At 48.2% G+C, this 21,731-nt stretch overlaps 1 protein-coding gene across 1 annotated transcript; it reads right to left on the bottom strand.

The window, feature by feature from the left end:
* Positions 1-877: 877 nt before the first annotated feature.
* On the bottom strand, positions 878-9,456 carry LOC309351999 (struthiocalcin-2-like). The gene is made up of 6 exons (XM_081880250.1): positions 9,396-9,456; positions 9,126-9,204; positions 8,121-8,215; positions 4,293-4,442; positions 3,392-3,515; positions 878-1,144 (listed from the first exon to the last, which is right to left on the bottom strand). Exons 2-6 carry the CDS (start codon positions 9,190-9,192, stop codon positions 1,074-1,076), a joined length of 507 nt encoding a protein of 168 aa, XP_081736376.1. The 5' UTR covers positions 9,193-9,204; positions 9,396-9,456; the 3' UTR covers positions 878-1,073.
* Between the last annotated feature and the right edge of the window lie 12,275 nt (positions 9,457-21,731).

Raw genomic sequence — 21,731 nt, 5'->3', positions numbered from 1 at the left:
GAACATGCAGCTAGATTCTGTAGGTCTTTCTTTTCTGTTTTTGTAAGCTTCTAAATGTATGGAAGTATGATGTATGGAAGTGAGAGCTGGGCCATAAAGAAGGCTGATTGCCGAAGAATTGATGCTTTTGAATTATGGTGCTGGAAGAGACTCTTGAGAGTCCCATGGACTGCAAGAAGATCAAACCTATCCATTCTGAAGGAAATCAGCCTTGAGTGCTCACTGGAAGGACAGATTCTGAAGCTGAGGCTCCAAGACTTTGGCCACCTCATGAGAAGAGAAGACTCTCTGGAACAGACCCTGATGTTGGGAAAGATAGAGGGCACAAGGAGAAGGGGACGACAGAGGACGAGATGGTGGGACAGTGTTCTCGAAGCTGCAAACATGACTCTGACCAAACTGCGGGAGGCAGTGGAAGGCAGGAGGGCCTGGCGTGCTCTGGTCCAGGGGGTCACGAAGAGTCGGACACGACTAAACGACTAAACAACAAACTTCTAAATAAAGAGTGATAGATTAGAAGCACTGGTGTCAAGCTGAGTTATTAAAGACGCCACGTTGACACAGACAAAGCCATTCTACGCTGCGTGTGCACGCTACGTGTGCTGCGACAGCTGAGAAGAGTGGCAGTGTGTGAGTGGCAGCGTGTGGGCGCCCTTGAAATTTGTTGGAGTGGCAATAAATCAAATTTATTGCAGTGCCGTTGCAGCAGACTCCGTGGGTCAAAGGATTTACGACCCACAAACTGTAGCAAGGTGGCACGCTGAATGCCACTCCCCTCAGCGAAGACACTCCCCTCAGCGGTCCGTCCCCACCGCAACCCCCTTCCCCTGTGTCTTCCCATCCCCAGTTTGTCTGAAGGACAGAAAGGAGTCAGCGGTTGAATGACCAAAACATGGTTTATTGGGTTCAGCAGGAGCCAGTTTGCCTCACCACAACCCCCATGATGATAAGGAGAGGGGCCTGGTGTGCTGGAGTTAGGAAGGGGCCATTCATTGCTGGTTTTCTTGTCCAAGGACTCTCCAAATGCTGCTTATGTGCTACCAGGGGTCCTTTGCACAGTCAGACAGCTGCTTTCACCTGAATGTCATCTTGCACATGTACCTCATCTTTTCTGAACATGGTGCAATGTGAAATTTTGCATAATCTGGAAGATATGAGCAAAAGTACATTTATGCACATGTGGTGGGAGTGTAAAAGAATAAGAGGATTTTGGGATGCCATATATAATGAACTTAAGAAGATTCTTAAATTTTCATTCCCCCCGAAAAACTTCCTGTTAAGGATAATGCCCACTGAAATAAAGTAAAATCTGATACCCCTTTTCATGTACGTAACCACAGCGGCTAGGATTCTAATAGCTAAGAACCGGGAAAGTGACAACATCCCCGCCAAAACGGACTGGCAAGTGAAAATGATTGGATGTTTACAACTCGCAAAGATGACAGGGAGAATAAGAAGAGACTCAATACAAAATGTTAATAAAGATTGGATAATTTTAAAAAGAATACATTAGAAATTACTGTGATAATGCTAACCTCCTGGCAGACATAGAATGAACCATAAAATATAAAGAAAGTATATAATAAAATCAGTGGGAAGAAATGGAAACTAAAATAATGATAATGAAATGTGTATAGATTAACAAAACGTAAAATAGCACAATGAAAGGAATCGGAAGTTAGTGCCAATGGTGTGTGTGGCGTGTTTATGTTGTGATATGTGTAGTGTGTATTGGATGTGTTGTTTGTACTGTCTAAGTTGAATGTTATTACTAATATGTAAACTTAAACCACAGAGCCTAGGGCTTGCTGATTGGAAGGTCGGCGGTTCAAATCCCCGCGACAGGGTGAGCTCCCATTGCTCGGTCCCTGCTCCTGCCAACCTAGCAGTTCAAAAGCACACCAAAAAGTGCAAGTAGATAAATAGGTACCACTTTGGCGGGAAGGTAAATGGTGTTTCCATGCGCTGCTCTGGTTCGCCAGAAGCGGCTTAGTCATGCTGGCCACATGACCCAGAAGCTGTACGCCGGCTCCCTCAGCCAGTAAAGTGAGATGAGTGCCGCAACCCCAGAGTCGGCCATGACTGGACCTAATGGTCAGGGGTCCCTTTACCTTTACCTAAACTGATCTTAATTGATGTATAATAAAGTTCATTTTTTTAAAAAGAAGAAGATATAAGCAAAGTAAGGCAGACACTGTCTCTACCTACACTGCCCTTGACAGTGAATGCATATTTCGGTTGAGATTCCTGCATTGCAGGGGGTTGGACTAGATGAAACTTGGGGTCCCTTCCAATTCTACGATTTACCCAGAGGACAATAATAATAATAATTTATTATTTATATCCCGCAAATCTGGCTGGGTTTCCCCAGCCACTCTGGGCGGCTTCAAACAGAACAGTAAAATACAATAACCTATTAAACATTAAAAGCTTCCCTAAACAGGGCTGCCTTCAGATGTCTTCTAAATGTCATGTAGTTGTTTTCCTCTTTGACATCTGGTGGGAGGGCGTTCCACAGGGCGGGTGCCACCACCGAGAAGGCCCTCTGCCTGGTTCCCTGTAACTTGGCTTCTCACAGCGAACGAACCGCCAGAAAGCCCTCGGAGCTGGACCTCAGTGTCCAGGCAGAACGATGGAGGTGGAGACGCTCCTTCAGGTATACAGGACCGAGGCCATTTAGGGCTTTCAAGGTCAGCACCAACACTTTGAATTGTGCTCGGAAACGTAGAGTAGAAGTTCCCCTCCTTCCAAGCACTGATATGCCCTGAGGAACAGAGCTTTGCTGGTGCTTATAGATAGGGACAAGGGAGAAATTCAATGCAGCTCACGTTTAAAAGCGAAACTATCGAATTTTCATTTTCCAACGCTATACGAGAACCAAAACACAGCTATCCTTCGGAAATCACATTCAATCTGAAGCTGGCAATCCGGAAAAATGCACAAGTTCGCATAAAAGCCAACGCATTGGTGAAAATTATAAGTGCATTATATTAAGGGAGGTTGCTTGCAGGGGGGGGGGATATGTGCCTTAGTCAAAACTTGCACCCCGAGACGTGTTTATTGGGGGAAGTGTGCAGTGAAACACTGGCAGATTTTAACGAGGATTTTTTTTTTAAAAAAAAGGTCATTGTAAATTGCTGTAGAAATGTGGGGACGGAGGTGAATTTGGGGGAATCTGGACAATGGACTAGATAGTCCCACTTTGGCCTGATTCACACACAGAGCCACGGGGGTCATAGTTGAGTTCCCCCCTTTGCCAGCAGAAAATGATGAGAATGGCCAGAGTTGGTACACTTGACTTTTGATTGAGAAAGGGGCTTGTGGGACACCTGCTCCCCACATGTCCCTGGGGTGAGATCCTTGACTCCCGGTTGCCTGAGCACCTCCTCACCTGTTCTGGCAGACAGGTAGACACAGCCTCCTTTTGTTGGGGTACCAGGCTCAGGCAAAACCTCCTCTTTACTCCAAGGTGAATAGTTCAGTATCGAACGATCTGCCCATTTCCAATATCCCTTCTGCAAAGATGATGACGGATATTATTATTGTTATCATTTAATATGTATGCCACCATTCCTCCAAGGAGCTGAAGGATGCTTATATAATTCTAATCCCCCTTTAATCCTCACAGCAAGGATCTGGGGGTCTTTGTGGACCACAAGCTTAACATGAGCCCACAGCATAATGCAACAGCAAAAAAAGCTAATGCTATTCTAGGCTGCAACCACAGAAGTCTGGTGTCCAGATCCAGGGAAGTCCTAGTCCCATTCTATTCTGCCTTGGTCAGACCACACCTGGAATACTGTGTCCAGTTCTGGGCACCACAATTTAAGAAGGGTGTTGACAAGTTGGAAGGTGTGCAGAGGAGGACAACCAAGATGATCAATGGCCTGGAAGCTAAGCCTGATGAAGAACGGTTGAAGGAGTCAGGTATGTTTAGCCTGGAAAAGAGGCAGAGGGCCTTCTTGGTAGTGGCACCCGCCCCGTGGAACTCCCTCCTGTCAGATGTCAAGGAAATAAACAACTATTTAGAAGACATCTGAAGGCAGCCCTGTTTAGGGAAGTTTTAAATGTTTTACAACCACTGTATTTTAATACTTTGTTGGAAGCCGCCCAGAGTGGCTGGGGAAATCTAGCCAGATGGGTGGGGTATAAATAATAAATGATGATGATGATCCCTGGTGCCCCTCTTTGGCTTTCTCGCACCTCCCTGCCCCTGCCTTCTCTGACCCACGCCTTCTACCCTGTGGGGCTTTGGCAGAGACGGGTCTGCAGGTCTGGGATTGGACGTTCACCTTGCTGGGGTCGTGCATTCCAATCCAGATACTGGTCGGAAAATCCTCTTCGTCCTCCAGGGTCTGGAGGTGGCTGCTGATCATCGCACCCTGAGTCGAGGAGAGGATGGAGGCCAGGTGTCCTCGCTTGCTGTAAGCCATGCAGTCCTCCTGAATTGGTCCGAGAAAAAGCAGGGCTCATTACTATTGGATTTGGAGCTCACTGTTGCACGCTTGAAGAAGCCACGAATGGCACACGCCGCTCTTTTTTATAAGTAGGTCTGCCATATGTCTCAGATTTCCCAGACATATTCAGGATCCGTCTGCCGGAAATAGCGCCGGGGCAGAATTTCCGGAAATCATTTAAAATGTTGGGGGGAACCAGGGCCTAGGGCAACCCGTGTAGATTTTTGGGGTGATTTTCCTTAAAAAAAAAAAAAAAAAATGCCAAAACAAAAGCTCAACAGCTTTTCCAGGCTAAATATACCCAACCTACTTATCTCTTTGGCTGGGGGGGGGTGTCATATAACTCCATACCCTCCAACATTTCTCCAACGAAAATAAGGATGTCCTAAGGAAAAGGGGCACGGGTGGCGCTGTGGGTTAAACCACAGAGCCTAGGACTTGCCGATCAGAAGGTCGGCGGTTCAAATCCCCGTGACAGGGTGAGCTCCCGTTGCTCAGTCCCTGCTCCTTCCAACCTAGCAGTTCGAAAGCACACCAGTGCAAGTAAATAATAATAATAATAATAATAATAATAATGGTAATAATAAATTTTATTTATATCCCGCCCTCCCCAGCCGAAGCTGGGCTCAGGGCGGCTAACAACAATCAAAATAATCCAACGATTCTAAAAACATTTCATTATGAAAATTAATTAAAATCAAATTTATGGCAACCAATAAGCAAAATTCTGTGCAGATTGCCAGAGGAGGGAGTCAGGCTGTGCCTTGGCCAAAGGCCTGGTGGAACAGCTCTGTCTTGCAGGCCCTGCGGAAAGATGTCAAGTCCCGCAGGGCCCTTGTCTCTTGTGACAGAGCGTTCCACCAGATTGGAGCCACGGCCGAAAAAACCCTGGCTCTAGTTGAGGCCAGCCTAACCTCTCTGTGGCCTGGGATCTTCAAGATGTTTTTATTTGCAGACCGTAAGTTCCTCTGTGGGACATACCAGGAGAGGCGGTCCCGTAGGTACGAGGGTCCTAGGCCGTATAGGGCTTTAAAGGTTAAAACCAGACCTTAAACCTGATCCTGTACTCCACCGGGAGCCAGTGCAGCTGGTATAGTACCGGGTGAATGTGATCTCGCAGTGAAGACCCCGTAAGGAATCTTGCTGCAGCATTCTGCACCCGCTGGAGTTTCTGGGTCAGTCTCAAGGGCAGCCCCACGTAGAGCGAGTTACAATAATCCAGTCTGGAGGTGACCGTCGCGTGGATCACAATGGCTAGGTCAGGGCGAGAGATAAGGAGCCAACTGCTTAGCTTGGCGGAGATGAAAAAATGCCGCCTTTGTTATAGCTGTAATCTGCGCCTCCATAGAGAGGGAGGTATCGAAGATTCCACCCAAACTCTTAACGGACGGTGCTGGCACTAATTGCACCCCCGCAAGAGATGGGAGTTGCCCCCTCAATCCCATATCGCCCCGTCCCAGCCAGAGGACCTCTGTCTTCGAAGGATTTAACTTCAACCAGCTCCCACGTAACCATCCAGCCACAGCTTCCAGACATCTGGTCAGTGTGTCTGGGGCCGAGTCAGGATGGCCATCCATCAACAGATAGAGTTGGGTGTCATCGGCATACTGATGGCAACCCAGCCCAAAACTCCGGACAAGCTGGGCGAGGGGGCGCATAAAGATGTTAAAAAGCATCGGGGAGAGAATCGCACCCTGAGGCACTCCACACACCAAGGAGTGGCGCGATGACAATTCTCCCCCAAGCGCCACCCTCTGTCCCCGACCAGAGAGAAACGAGCACAGCCATTGAAGGACTGTGCCCTGGATCCCCACGTCGGCAAGGCGGTGGTCCAGGAGTTCGTGATCGACCATGTCGAAGGCTGCTGACAGGTCTAGAAGAATCAGCAGCCCCGACCCGCCTCGATCCAGCTGCCTGTGGAGATCATCTGTTAGGGCGACCAGAGCCGTCTCGGTCCCATGACCAGCGCGGAAGCCGGACTGGAATGGATCTAGGGCCGATGTTTCATCCAGAAACCTACCAAGCTGTTCAGCAACCGCTCTCTCAATCACCTTACCCAGGAATGGAAGATTCAAAACTGGGCGGTAATTGGATAGATAAATAGGTACTGCTCCGGCAGGAAGGTAAACGGCATTTCCGTGCACTGCTCTGGTTCGCCAGAAGCGTCTTAGTCATGCTGGCCACATGACCCGGAAGCTGTACGCTGGCTCCCTCGGCCAGTAAAGTGAGATGAGCACAGTAACACCAGAGTCAGCCACGACCGGACCTAATGGTCAGGGGTCCCTTTACCTTTTAGGACAGGGGTCAGCAAACTTTTCCAGCAGAGGGCCACTCCACTGTCGCTCAGACCCTGTGGGGGCCTGGACTATATTTTTTTTTGGGGGGGGGAATGATGCAAGAGCACCATGAGCCCCAGTGGCTGCTTACCTGTGTCTTGCGAGCGGCAGGGGCTGGCGGTGGTGGCGGAGGGACGCTGAGCAGCGCACGAAAGGGCTCCGGAGAGGGGCTGCTTAAAATGGTGGCTGCCTGAGGGCTGCTGCTGCTGGCACTAACAAAGCCCAGCCCCCTTCCTCCTCTAGGCAGGGCAGGGAGAAGCCGGGGGGGGGGGGGGAGGCGCCGCCGCCATCATGGGAGAGGGAGGGAGGGAGGGAGAGGGAAAGAACGCATGCGCTGGAGATCCACGCAGCAATTCCCGGACCGTCCACAGGCCAGATTCAGAAGGCAATTGTTCCTGATCCGGCGCATGGCCCTTAGTTTACCAACCCATGTTCTAGGAGAAAGGGACGGAGCTTCGGTGTTTAATGGGAAGCCGCCAAGTGGATTTCACCTGGTCATCTGCTAGTCTCAACCCTGCCCTGCCCTAACTTAACCTGAAACTGTTCTTAACCTGAGGTACCACTTTAGCTAATGGGGCCTCCTGCTGCCGCCGCACGATTTCTGTTCTCATTCTGAAGCAAAGTTCTTAACCCGATGTAATATTTCTGGGTTCGCAGAGTCTGTAACCTGAACCATCTGTAACCTGAGGTACCACTGTAGTTGCTTATTTTCTTGACATCTGATAGGAGGGCATTCCACAGGGTGGGCGCCACCACCGAGAAGGCCCTCTGCCTGGTTCCCTGTAATCTCACAGTGAGGGAACTGCCAGAAGGCCCTCGGAGCTGGACCTCAGTGTCTGGGCTGAACGACCGTGGTGCAGAAATCCCTCCGGTGCCCCTCCTCCATTTCCCAGAGTTGTCGACCTTTTCCCAAGCCTCTGCCAAAATCGCTCTCCTCCCACGGAGGCTTGGGAAGGAAGCTGCGTGCCCGCCAGCCGTATGTTTGACGGGGAGCTGCTGGCGGGCGTTCAGGGAAAGGGGTGGCCACCAGCAAAGCCACGCAGCTCCCCTACTCGCTGGGGCGCCCTTGGGAGGCTATCGCCCTGGTGCAACGAACCACTAAGCTGTATGGGAAAGACGGCACTGGTTGCGAGGATGAAATAGGGCAGGGAGGACTGTGGACGCTGCCTTGGAGCAAACCATACACCATGTGGCCATCATAAGGCCGCTGTGTTTCTAACAAAGGCCTTTGCTTGACGCAGCTCCTCCTGCCTGACCCTACTCGGCTCGCAAGCATCTCTCGAGATGACTTTCGGTGCCTTCCAAGCAACAATAACATCCCTCTTACATCAGCCTCTTTCCAGGATAATTTAGTGCCGAAGACTCCATAGCAGTAGGCTCCGTGCAGCAGCCAGCCGGTGGGACACTCAACTGCCTCTGTGCCTGTATGTGGGGCACAGAAACATAGTCAGGGACACAATACTGGAACGAGCGGGGTGGAAATAGTTTCCCCGAACTGAAGAATGGCAGACGAAAACAATGGACTATGCAGAATTGGACAAAAGGACAGGAAGGATTCGAAACCTGCGGGACCAGAGATTTACAGAAGATTGGAAGAAGTAGATGAACTATTTGAAAAGCAATTGTAGCCAACAAATTACGGTAGTAGGACCACAAGAAGTTTTGTAAGGAGGAATATATGAAGTGCTGCAAAGCAGATAAAGAACAGAGATATTGGTTATGAGTTTTAAACGCAGCAGGGAAAATAGGAAATGCATACTAAGAGATTAGATTGGAAAGTTTTCAGACAGGACTGATGTAAGTCAAAAATATTGAGTAAGATGTAAAAATATGTTTAATTACTGTTGAAAATGGTATGTTTAAATAAACCTAGAGAGAGAGAGAGAGAGAGAGAGAGAGAGAGAGAGAGAGAGTGTGTTTCCCTGACCCAAACTGTGCCCACAGAAGGGACACCCCCGGAAGAATGGGGCAGCTTACAGTATGCTGGCAATACCCAGCTCCATGTCTCTATTACACATGAGTCAGGAATGACAGAATCGTGGCCTTGGAAGGGACCCCCACAGGTCATCTAGCACAACCCCAGGCAGTGCAGGGATCTCAGGAGAAGCCGTGCTAGTCCTGGACCAGTAAATGGAACTTGAACCCTGGGGAGACTGATGGTTCCCATGTCTGGATAGCCTTCTCTCAGGGATTATTTAGCTGCGGTTCCTGTATTTCAGGGGGGTTGGGCTAGATGACCGCTGGGGGTTCCCTCTGAGCTCTTCAAATTTGTGATTTGTTTGCTTTGTGTAGCATGGGCTGGATTCTGAGGGCTTTAGAAAGGGGGACTCACCTCGCGGGAAGAAGCCGGTGGACAGGAGACCCAGGAGGACACAGTAGAAGCAGGAGATCAGAGACATCAGGATCGGGACTTTGGGTGGTGGAGAGAGGAAGGAAGGAACAAGAGGAACAAAAGCTGAGATGAGCGCCTTTTGCAGAACGTCTATCCAAACCGACTTGTCCTTCCAGCAACCTTTGTTTCCCTTTTCCCCATGGGGAGCACCTGTTCTATCAAAGTGCTACCCCTGAGGGTGGAAAAAGGGTGCAAAGGGGTTTCACTTGCCTGTTGCACGTCTCTCTCCGCTGCAAAATGCCGTCCTTCTTAGGGGAAGTGAAGACACACAGGTGAACTAGCAAATGTTCCCCGGGTGGCAGACGTCAGGCACAACCGCTGTGGCTCAGCCCCCAGCCAAACTCAGGTAGTTTTTTTAATTTCAGGGCTTGCATGGTTGAGCAGTGCCCCCGGAGCGAGGAAGGAAATGGGCACAGCAAGAACACAGGAAATTGGATCCCTTCGTCCTTGCAGGTTAGACGACCAAACTAAGCGTGCCAAAGCTTAAGAAGTTCTTATAGCTTCTCTGATAACCTTTAGAAATCCAGGACATCTGATGAAGCTGAACGTTGGCAGATGTGGGACAGAGGACAGAAAGTCCTTCTTCACATGGCACAGAGTTAACCTGCAGAACTCCCTCCATCAGGAGGCAGGCTTGCCCGCAACTTGGATAGCTTTGAAAGAGGATTGGGCCAATTCCCAGAGGAGGAGAGTGTGCTGGGCCCAGGGGTAACCCGAGCAACGCAGTAGAGGTCTGGTCCCGAATCCAAGGGTTCCACTTGGAGTCAGTCCGACAGGGCCAAGGCAGGAAACCAGGCAAGGTCAGGCACAGGATCACAGGCAGGTTCTGGCAAACAGCAACGTTGCTCCGACAACCTGGGGTGGGGTCCACCAGCCTTTTATCTCTGACGGGGTAACGGCCAGTCCTGATCCCCGGCGACTCAGCTCCCTGTCTCGCCCGAAGGCGACATTGGTGGGTTACTAGACCCAGAGGCCACCTCAGCCTCCCCTGACCCAACCGGTAGTGGAGCAGCTGTAAGTGATGGCCCAGGGCAGGCTCAGGCCCCTGACTCGGCCCAGCTGGTGTTTGTTGCTGGGGGACCTGTGCAGACTGGAACTCTTCAGGATCAGGCCCCAGATTTGGTTCAGCTGCTGCCTGAGGGAAAGGATCCGGTGCAGACTGAGACTCCTCTGGTTCCAAGTCTGAGCCCGAGTCCCAGGCCATCACAGAGAGGGCTCTCGGTGGCTCCTAGCCAGGATGCCTCCATAGTCAGAAGTAGCAATGATTCCGAGTATCAGTTTCTGGAAACTGCAAGAGGGGAGAGTTGATCGCTTCTGCCCCAGCCAACTGATGGCAGTAGTTGGCACCGGGTTGTTGGCACCGGGTTGGCGAAGGCTGAGTTAATATGAGCTTGATGGTTTGCTCCACACCACGCAGCAGAGGTGGAGAGCCTCTGTTGTCCCTGGAATACAACTCCCATCATCCCCAGTGCTGGATTTACGTATAAGCTAAACAAGATATAGCTTAGGGCCCCTCTCTCTTGGGCCCCCCCCAAAAAAAATCTAAAGGGAAAAAACCCCTGGATGTACATTTCCAAAATATAAGCTAAAAAACAAATAAAATAAAACATACCTACAGCAACAGTGTTTTGTGTTGTGTAGGCTCCTATGATGTAAGTCAGGCATAGGCAACTTTCAGCCCTCCAGATGTTTTGGCCTACAACTCCCATGATCCCTAGCTAACAGGACCAGTGGTCAGGGATGATGGGAATTGTAGGCCAAAACATCTGGAGGGCCGAAGGTTGCCTATGCCTGATATAAGTCATGGGCCCTGCCTGCTAGCCTGCTCCCTAAAATATCACTGCTTTGCTCCTTTCTATATATAGGGTGCCTAGATTCTGCATGGCCTGTGTCAGGGTACTGCCATCGGAGCTCAGGGGGGTGGAGAGGCTCTCGGATGCTGGGAGACCCTCAGATGCTGAGGAAGGAACCAGCAGGGGGTGAGGGAGAGTTTCCGCTGAAGAAGGAGGGGAGGAGGAGACAGCGTCGGAGGTGAGGCTCAGAGACGCTTCAAGCGAGACCAGCGGTGAGAGCTCAGGACCTCCCCTTGGAACGCCCACTCTGCGCAGAAAGCTGTCACGCAGGGAATCAAGGAGGAGACTTTCTGTCAAGGAACTTTTATGTTGGAAGAAATTCAGGAAACGCCCACTGACGGATTCTGCCAGTGATTAAGGCAGCCACGAACTTATGGCTGTGCTGTTAGGGAGAGTTTAAAAACTGACTACAAAACTGGGAGCGTTTTAGCGCTTACGCACAAGCAACCCCTTATCCCATTACAGCCTGGTTGCATGACAACATGTGTAAATGGTTTTAGATACCTATTACGTCCATAAATTACCATATAGTATATATTTAACACAAAAAAAGACCGTTTGTTGTTGACAAAGGACAGCTGGACATATAAAGGGCCCCATTACTTTCAGTAGCTTAAAGGTAAAGGTAAAGGGACCCCTGACCATTAGGTCCAATCGTGGCCGACTCTGGGGTTGCAGCACTCATCCTGCTTTATTGGCCGAGGGAGCCAGCGTACAGCTTCCGGGTCATGTGGCCAGCATGACTAAGCCACTTCTGGCGAACCAGAGCAGCACACGGAAACGCCGTTTACCTTCCCGCTGGAGCGGTGCCTATTTATCTACTTGCACTTTGAGGTGCTTTCAAACTGCTAGGTTGGCAGGAGCAGGGACTGAGCAATGGGAGCTCACCCCATCGCAGGGATTCGAACTGCTGACCTTCTGATCTGCAAGTCCTAGGCTCATCAAACCCAAATCTGGCCCTGCTCCAGTCTTGCTACCTGCAGCGACGAGACTCGTTTCGGTGACCCCTGTTTTTGCTTCTATGATGCTAGGAACCTAAATCCGGCCCTGATCATCCCCGACCATTCACTGTGTGAGTTGCCAGGGCTAATGGGAGTTTTCAAGTCCAACCCCACTTGGAAGATACTAGCTTCCCCCATACTTGCCCTAGATGGCAAAACTCACTGAATGTCCTCTGATGTCAGGCCCCCTCCTTCTCCTGAACCTTCCCAAGAACAGGAGAACAGTATAGATTTAAAACAGTGGTTTGCAGAAGGGCCTAGTTCAGAAGCTGCAGAGGGGAGAACCTGAGAAATATTGGAAGATGAACAGCAGGAAAAAGCAGCAGGGGGGAGACAGCTGACAGACTCAGTGTCTCTAGAAAGCATTCCTGATCCTCCCTCTCCCAGGACCAGGTGTGCATTGAGAGTAGGAGAACAGAAAGCTCAGAGGCAGAAAGCTCAGATTAGCCGGCGCAGGGGTGACGTAGAATAGGGATGAAGTAGAGGGGTTGGACTTGGAGCAACACCATCATGGCTTAGAGACTACATTCCTTTCTCTCTCTCTGTGAATACTGAATAAATTACGTGGTAAGGCCTCTTCGTGTTATCTGCTTTTTTGGCTGCCACCGGGGGAGGGAACCTTGACACCACCCCTACCAAAAATATGTCGGAACCTCCATATGACTGAGCTGTAATTGCTACTCCTCCGCGTATCTTCAGAACCCATCCAGGCTCTCCTCTGATGGTGATTAATGACCTAAGCCTTTGAATGAGGCTTCAGGCACGCTCTCCATTGCGCAGAGTACTCAGACAGCAGCAGAAGGAGCCAGAAATATGTGCCACATTGCTACTTTATTTCTAACTACTCAAGACAGAAAAGAATATGCATCTGCTCTCTGTGAGAGACAGAAAACAACAGGACAAAGAAACAGGAAACCAGTAACATCAACATCCGTCTCCCGTGAGACTTCCAACAGTCTGGAATGTCAACAGAGTCTTGTGACTCTAAGAACTGCACAGTGGCATAACAGAAACCTAACAAAATAACCACCAGGGTGTTTTCCATTCTAGGAGTTTCTTATTTTTCTCCCACACTTCATATAGGGGCCCCCTAATAATATGACTTGAAAACCCTTTATGTACTTTTTATTTATTTTGCCATAAGTAGGCATGCCAGCCGAACCTATTGTCGAACTCCTCCAGGTCTAATAAGTCAGTATTTTCCAGATTAATCCAATCTTTGATCCAGCAAAGGCAGGCAGCCTCAAAATATAATTTCAAGTTGGGTACCGAGAATCCCCCTCTTTCTTTCCGATCTGTAAGACGTTTAAATCTAATTCTTGGCCTTTTTCCTTGCCATATGAATTTAGAAAGAGTTTTTTGCCAATCTGTAAACATTTTAGAGCCTCTGATCACTGGGATGTTTTGAAACAAAAATAACATTCTTGGAAGTAAGTTCATTTTTATTGCCGCCATCCTTCCCATCCACGAAGGTTTCACTCTACTCCACGTATCAAGATCCTTCTTAATCTCCTTCCATGTTGTAAGGTAATTATCTTGTATCAGATTTATATTTTTAGTAGTTAACCAAATTCCCAGATACTTTATTTTTTTTTGCCACTTTGATTCCATGGTGTACCTCAAATTTTTCACTTTCATCCTTTTCCAAATTCTTCGTCAGCATTTTTGTCTTTAGTTTATTTAATTTAAAACCGGATACCTTACCAAATTCTTCTAACATCTCCAAGGCCTTACCAACACTTTTTTGTGGATTTTCCAGGGATAGCATCAAGTCGTCCGCATACGCTTTTAATTTATACTCTTTTGTTCCTATTTTGATCCCTCGGATCTCTGATGTTACTCTTATTTTATTTGTAATTACCTCTAGTGCCATAATGAATAAGAGCGGGGATAGAGGGCATCTCTGTCTTGTTCCTTTTTCAATTTTAAATGAATTTGTTAGGTTATTATTTATAATCAGTTTATAGCCCTGCTTTTTCCTCTAGCCCTGCTTTTTCCATGCTCTTCAATAGGAACTGCCATGAAACGTTATCGAAACACCCTGGTGGTTATCACCAATTGATATTTCAGTGATTAAAAAAACAAATATGGAAGGAAAAAGGTTCACTTATGAAGACCTACTAATAAGATTAGAAAGTGGATGGAAGATGAGAACATATGAGGAGTTGAAAGATAAATTAACAAGCCGGTTACAATTCCATCAAATAAATGCAGTATGGACAGAACATAAAAAAGTAGGGATGAATGAGAAGAAATCCAAATTTCAGATAGAAATAATTGAGGGCAAATCCAAATTATTATCTAAAATGTATGATATATTATTGGAATGGGACACCAAAGATGAAGAAATAAAGGAGGTCATGACAAGATGGGCAATGGATCTGGGATACAATATAGAGTATGATAAGTGGCAGAATTTATGGACTAGTGGAATGAAATTCACGGCATGTGTAACACTGAGGGAAAATTTAGAAAAGATGATGTACAGGTGGTACATTACCCCGGCAAAACTAGGGAAAATGTACAAAACAGGAAATAAGTTTTGCTGGAAGTGTAAAATCAAAGAGGGTATTTTTTTCCACATGTGGTGGACATGCAACGAAATGAAGAAATACTGGGAACATATTTATAATGAGTTAAAAAAAATACTTAAATATACATTTCCCCAAAGACCAGAGGCCTTTCTACTAGGAACAATTGGGGACGAAATTAAAAAAGAAGATAAGACATTATTCCAGTATGTTACAGCTGCCGCCAGATTATTAATTGCCCAAATTTGGAAAAGTCAAAGCACCCCAGCAATTAGAGAGTGGCAGATAAAGTTATTTGAATTTGTAGAACTTGCAAAAATGACACAAAAAATTAGAAACCAAAAAAATACAAAGTTTATTAACGATTGGAACAAATTTATGACATACATTGAAGGGAATTATAAGAACTTAAAAACTACAGCAGGACTGATATAGATCTTACAATGTGTAAACCATTATAATTATTAGCTGCAGGAGAAATAAACTATTTATATTAAGAAGCCTGAAACCGAGAGGGATGGAAGTCAATAGGTGCGCAGAAGAATGGTCTAAATATTTAAAGATATAAAGATATAAATGAGAAGACAAAGAACGGTAATGGAAACTGATACTATTTTTATGTTATGTTTAGATATTTATTTATTTTTCTTTTTGTATTTTTGTGTTTTTTGTAACTGTTGATTTGTTTTCCTTTTTGGTTATTTAAGTGAAAATTAAAAAAAAAATTTTTTAAAAAGAAACCTAACAAAATAATTGCAAAACAATCCAGGACAGCAATGCAACTGTGTGCAAGGAGGGGAGATCCCCCCTGCCCAACCAAAGCCCAATTGACTAAATTTTGCAAGAAGGGGAGTCTGGGGAACCGAGGCAGTGAATGGTGATGAGAGGTAATTGCACCTTGCAAAGTTCTCCTTGCTTTGGTTTTTAATGGCTTGAGGAAGTTAGTGGCCAGATTGCAAGCTGGTCTGGGGACTTTAGGCCCCCTGGTGCATGGCGTGACTTCCTGATGGCATCAAGTTTCTGAACCATGAGCAGCCGATTGGAGATAGCCATCAATAGACAGCTTCCTTTGCGAAGGTATTCATGCTATCAGTACACGCCGCAGCTGGGGTAATCTTTGTGCTGCAGTTCTGTGAGATCCTCTGCAAGATCTGGGACGTTTGAAAAGGGTTCCCAAAGTGGGAAACGTGAAGTGGGAGAGAGCCAGGATGATGTGGGACTTAGAGTGGGAATCCAAAGATAACTGCACTTCCTTTGTAAACCAGCACATTCTGGAACCATTTTGCAGTTTCTCGTCTGAGTTCTTTAAGAGGCAACTGGACCCTGCAATTAGTTAGCTATAAATTTACCTCCTAGATCCCCTAGCCCCACAAAGGCCGACTTGGCTGCATCCATCCGTGCAACTGGCACAGTTAACCAGTGCCGCATAATCACCCGTTCCACTTGGGCAAGAGCCTTCACCAAACCCCGTTCTGTGCCTGCTGAAAATAGTGTATCTAAAGAAGCATATACCTGAAGGATTCCTGAAGGCCCAGCATGTTAGAGTTCAGAACTTAAATGGTTAAGTGTTCTGAGGTGTGCGTCACTTTCTGACGTCAGCGATTCGAAGCTGGGAGGAGCTTGTTCTCTGTTCTTTCTCTTTCCTCTTTGTCTTTGAGGGAGACGGATGCAGCTTGTAACGGCTGTAATGGCTGAAAGAAGCCCTGGACTATTTTTCTGAGAAATGTCGCAATAAAGAACTGTAAATAGACAAACCTGTACTGTGTAAGTTTGTCTGGAGCAAGTGACAGCTTTACCGCTGTGTCTACTCTGCTAGGCGTGACTGAAGAGACAGCAGGAGTTACTGCGCAGAGGAAACGTGCTGGACGCTGTAAAGAGCTAATTTGGATCGTAAACAAATTAGCAGGTCACGCCCTAATCAATAAATTTTCGCACAGGTTATGGGTGGCATAATTAACCGCTCGTAAAGCTGTCGCTGGGAGCTGCCGGAATGCTTTGAAGTCTGCGTTCTGAGGCAGGAAAGCTGGCTGGAAGACGCAAAGATTTGCCTGCTTCTAAGAGGCAAGAGAGTTGCTGAGAGCTGGGAGCTAAGAGCAGCTGAGAAGACGGGTGCTGGAGAAGCTGGTGATACGTGAGTACAGCTTTGGGGCCCCGGGAAGAGAATGGCAGAGAGTCAGGTCCTTGAGGACATACCGCTTGAAAAGCTCACTTTAAAAAGTTGGGCAACCTGGAGCAAGAGAGTGCGTGGTTGGTTCTTGGTTACTGGGCTTTGGGATGTAAGCCAGAAAGAGCCACTACCCCTGACAGACGTTGCAGGCTGTGAGGCTGCGTTGCCTGAAGATAGCCAGCAGAGAATGCAAAGAGAGCTCGATATGCTGAAAGCATGCGTACACGCATCGCTGAAACCCCACTTGGAGAGCGTAAAGTCAGCGAGGGCTGCCTGGGATGTGCTGAGAAGTTTGTGTGAAACTTCAGCAGGAGGCCAGGGCCCTGGAGAAGCGATGGAAAGCCCCAAGAAGGCAGCAGCCCCGGTTCCAGCCTCAAGGAGCATTGGTGAGCAGATCGGAGGGGCGGAGAATTCCAAAGGCAAGTTTAAAGATCTTTCCACTGGGAGTGCTGGAGCGAAGAGGAGCTTCAGAGGGGGCGAGGCTGGCAAGAGGAGCTGTTCCGGAAGACGGAAGGCCAGGCCGGCAGAAAGGAGCCCCGGGCAGTGTTTTTCCACTGGAGTTCAACATCTGCGTGGCAGTTGCCCCCACCGGAGCACACAGGTGAGGCAGGATGGTGGCAAGGTCACTTCCCATGGGAACCAGGCGGGTTTCCATGGCAACCAGCCTGCAAAGGCAGGCAGGCGTGGGATTGAGTCCGGCGGATGTGGTAAACAACAGGAAGAGTCTTATCAAGTAACTGCTAGCATGGCTTTGTTTGAAGACAGCTGTGTGGAAAACTCGGAGCTTTGCTTTGTTATAGACTCAGCAGCTAACCGCAACATGGTTCCAGAGACCCCTGCAGTCGAGATGTGGAATTGCAAGGCAGTTCCAGAGGGACAGACTGTTAAGTTCGCAAATGGACAAAAGGGAAAAATAACCAATGTTGCTAATGCCTATATTTCTGTTTTGCAGGAACAGATGGAGTTTTGCGTCGTCCCAGGGGTGCATCACTGTTTGTTATCTGTGCCTTATTTGTTAAAAAAGGGGTTTCAGGTTTGTTTCCAGGATGATGTCTGCACAATCTCCAGAGAAGGGAGACGCCTTGTTGAAGTGAAAAAGGGACAGAATGATCTTTTCATTCTTAAAACGTCTCTGGGGGGTGAGGGGAAGGTTGAGAAAGCACAGGCTCTGCGTGCTACAGTTCCCACTCATGTTCAATGTGCTTGTGTATGGCATAAAAGGACAATTCATAGTCCCATAGAGGATTTGCAGACGTTACCCGAGATTGCCAAAGGATGTAAGATTAAAAATTGTGGACGTGCCATTAATTGTGACACGTGCAGACAGGTAAAGAAAAAAGGGTGCAGTTACCCACAAGTGGAGAGGGTAACCACAAAACCTTTTGAACTGGTACACATAGATCTGTTAGGTCCCATCAAGGAACCAAGTCTGGGAGGGGCCAGGTTTCTGCTGACAATCCAAGATGATTTTACACAGAACACCTGGACCCACGGTCTCAAATCCAAGGAAGATGCAGCACAGCTGATCAGAAGCTGGATTGAGGGGGTGGAACTAAGGTTCTCCACCAGGGTGCAAGCGGTCACCAGTGACAGAAATGCTAAGTACACTGGGTCTGCTTTGCAGAAGTTCTTTCACAAGAAAGGGATATGTCACACAGTTACTTCACCCAATCAGAGGGGGGTGGCAGAGCTGAGGAGTGGAGCTCTGGTCAAGGCTGCACAGGTGATGCTTGCAGACTCTGGGTTACCTCCAAGGTTTTGGTTGGAGGCGGTAAGGTATGTAAGCTTCACCTGGAATCGTACCTACAATTCACTGATAGGTGACACACCGTATTGTTTGTTGCATGGCAGGAAACCCCAGATCCATTTTCTGAGGCAGTTTGGTGTAATGTCATCTGTGCCGGTGCCTAAGGCTTTGCAAGGGCCAGATGGAGCCAAGTTCCGGAAAATGATCTTCTGTGGGTATGAGCCAGAAGCTTGTGCATGGAGGTTTGCATATCCATCAGGTGATCAGAGTAAGGTGCTGATCAGTAAACACGCTGAGTTCTATGAGCAGGATAAAAGGTCAAAGACTCCTGTTAAGCGTGATGCTCTTTCAGAATGTCTTTCTGATTCAGAGCAGGAAGGTTCTGATGAGGAGGAAGGAGAGGCTGAGTCTGCTGATGACGATCAGCTCACTGACCAGAGTCAGGAGCTGGACAGGGCATCTCCACAAGTTGTTAAAAGAGAGCCCAAGAGTGAGCCTAGTTCTCCTGTTAGTGTAATGGAAAGGATTTGAAGACGCTTTAAGTCAGAGGGGGAATCCTGTGATGCTGAGGACACACCTGCTGGAGACGGTGAGTCAGAGGAAACACCTGAGTTTGTGCCCAGGCGGTCCAGTCGCACAACGAAGGGTATTCCACCTGAGAGGTATCAGGCCACAGGTGCGTGGGTAAGTTTCGCACAGTGCGAATCTGAGAGTTGTGAGGTTGTTCCACAGATGCCTGACAGGAACGCCAAGGGAGGGCGCAAGGCATTGGGGAAGGGATTGCTCTCACAGGGTGTTGCTGAAGATGTTTCACAAGTCTTGTCAGAAAGCAACGCAAGAGGGGGTGTGAGAGTTCAGAACTTAAATGGTTAAGTGTTCTGAGGTGTGCGTCACTTTCTGACGTCAGCGATTCGAAGCTGGGAGGAGCTTGTTCTCTGTTCTCTCTTTTTCCTCTTTGTCTTTGAGGGAGACGGACGCAGCTTGTAACGGCTGTAATGGCTGAAAGAAGCCCTGGACTATTTTTCTGAGAAATGTCGCAATAAAGAACTGTAACTAGACAAACCTGTACTGTGTATGTTTGTCTGGAGCAAGTGACAGCTTTACCGCTGTGTCTACTCTGCTAGGCGTGACTGAAGAGACAGCAGGAGTTACTGCGCAGAGGAAACGTGCCGGACGCTGTAAAAAGCTAATTTGGATCGTAAACAAATTAGCAGGTCACGCCCTAATCAATAAATTTTCGCACATACCTGAAGGAGCATCTCCACCCCATCATTCAGCCCAGACACTGAGGTCCAGCTCCGAGGGCCTTCTGGCAGTTCCCTCCCTGTGAGAAGCAAACTTACAGGAACTAGGCAGAGGGCCTTCTCGGTAGTGGCACCTGCCCTGTGGAACGCCCTCCCTTCAGAGGTCAAGGACATAAACAACTACTGACTTTTAGAAGACATCTGAAGGCTGCCCTGCTTAGGGAAGTTTTTAATGACTGATGTTTTAATGTATTTTAAATCTTTTGTTGGAAGCCTCCCAGAGTGGCGGTGGAAACCCAGCCAGATGGGCAGGGTAGAAATAAATAATAATAATAATAATAATAATAATAATAATAATAATAATAATAATAATTAGACACGGGTGGCGCTGTGGGTTAAACCACAGAGCCTAGGGCTTGCTGATCAGAAGGTCGGCGGTTCGAATCCCCGCGACGGGGTGAGCTCCCGTTGCTCAGTCCCTGCTCCTGCCAACCTAGCAGTTCAAAAGCACGTCAAAGTGCAAGTAGATAAATAGGTACCAGTCCGGCGGGAAGGTAAACGGCGTTTCCGTGCGCTGCTGTGGTTCACCAGAAGCGGCTTAGTTATGCTGGCCACATGACCCGGAAGCTATACGCCGGCTCCCTCGGCCAATAAAGTGAGATGAGCGCCGCAACCCCAGAGTCGTCCGTGACTGGACCTAACGGTCAGGGGTCCCTTTACCTATTATTATTATTATTATTATTATTATTATTGAGAAGCCCACCCAGTTGTTCGGGAAGCTGGTGCAAGCTGAGAGCCAGTGTGGTGTAGTGGTTAAGAGCGGTAGACTCGTAATCTGGGGAACCGGGTTCGAGTCTCCGCTCCTCCACCTGCAGCTGCTGGGTGACCTTGGGCCAGTCACACTTCTCTGAAGTCTCTCAGCCCCACTCACCTCACAGGGTGTTTGTTGTGGGGGAGGAAGGGAAAGGAGAATGTGAGCCGCTTTGAGACTCCTTAAAGGGAATGAAAGGCGGGATATCAAATCCAAACTACTACTCTTCTTCTTCTTCTTCTTCTTCTTCTTCTTCTTCTTCTTCTTCTAACCTTGCTTTTAGCCTGTTGCCATTTTAACTTTCCAAAGTCTTAAATTATTGGCGTTCGTTCCAATTACGGATAATTTTATAACGTTAATAAAAAATAATAAAAGCATTAGGCAAACTCATGGAGGAGAGGGCTAGGGATGGACATGATGGCTCTGCTCTGACCTCCGCAGTTGGAGGCAGCCACGCTTCTGAATCACAGTTGCTTGAAACAGCAGGAGAGGAGAACGGTCTTGTGTTCAGATGCCGCTTGCTGGTTTCCTATTGGGCATCTGGCTGTTAGAATTCCTGCTCTGTGATTGCAGTCACGGGATTGTTGTCTATCACACGACGGTGTAGGTTTTGACTCCACAGAGTGGGAAGTGATGGAGACAGGATGTTTGTGTTACTGTGTTCCGTGAAGTGGGACAATGTCCTTTGTTCTCTCTCTTTGCTGTCTGATGCTAGAGAGAGAGGGAGCCATGTTGCAGTGCTCCGTGTGTGTTTATATGTAAACAAAGTAGATTAGCCAAAATGCTGAGTTGCTGAGGTCTGTTACGCAAGCTGCGAAGACTCTGCAGATCCCTAAGCATGCCAATGCTGGCATCGGTCGCTGTGATGTTCGGAAGTGAAGAAAGCTTTTGAAGCTCCCAAACGATCGACCAGGAGGGAGAGAACATGCCAGTCGGGCATGTGTCTCTGCCAGGGTCCTACTCAAGTGTAGGATGAGCTCCTGACACTGGCCACTCACTGTGAGAACAGGACACTGGACCAGAGGGGGCCGTGGCCCTGATCCAGCAGGCCATTCCCATGTTCTCATGGATTCGCTTCCCTTCCAGATATGCTCAAAGAAATTGATGTGGGCTGTGTCTGCCTCTGCAGCTGACGGACCCCTCTGGCATCCCTGGCAAGCAGCGCCATGAACAGACACAAGGAGACAGAGGG

The sequence above is a fragment of the Podarcis erhardii genome, assembly GCF_964252035.2.
Source record: "Podarcis erhardii genome assembly, chromosome: 10".
In the NCBI taxonomy this organism is placed as follows: domain Eukaryota; kingdom Metazoa; phylum Chordata; class Lepidosauria; order Squamata; family Lacertidae; genus Podarcis; species Podarcis erhardii.
This window is presented reverse-complemented; position numbering and strand designations above follow the sequence as displayed.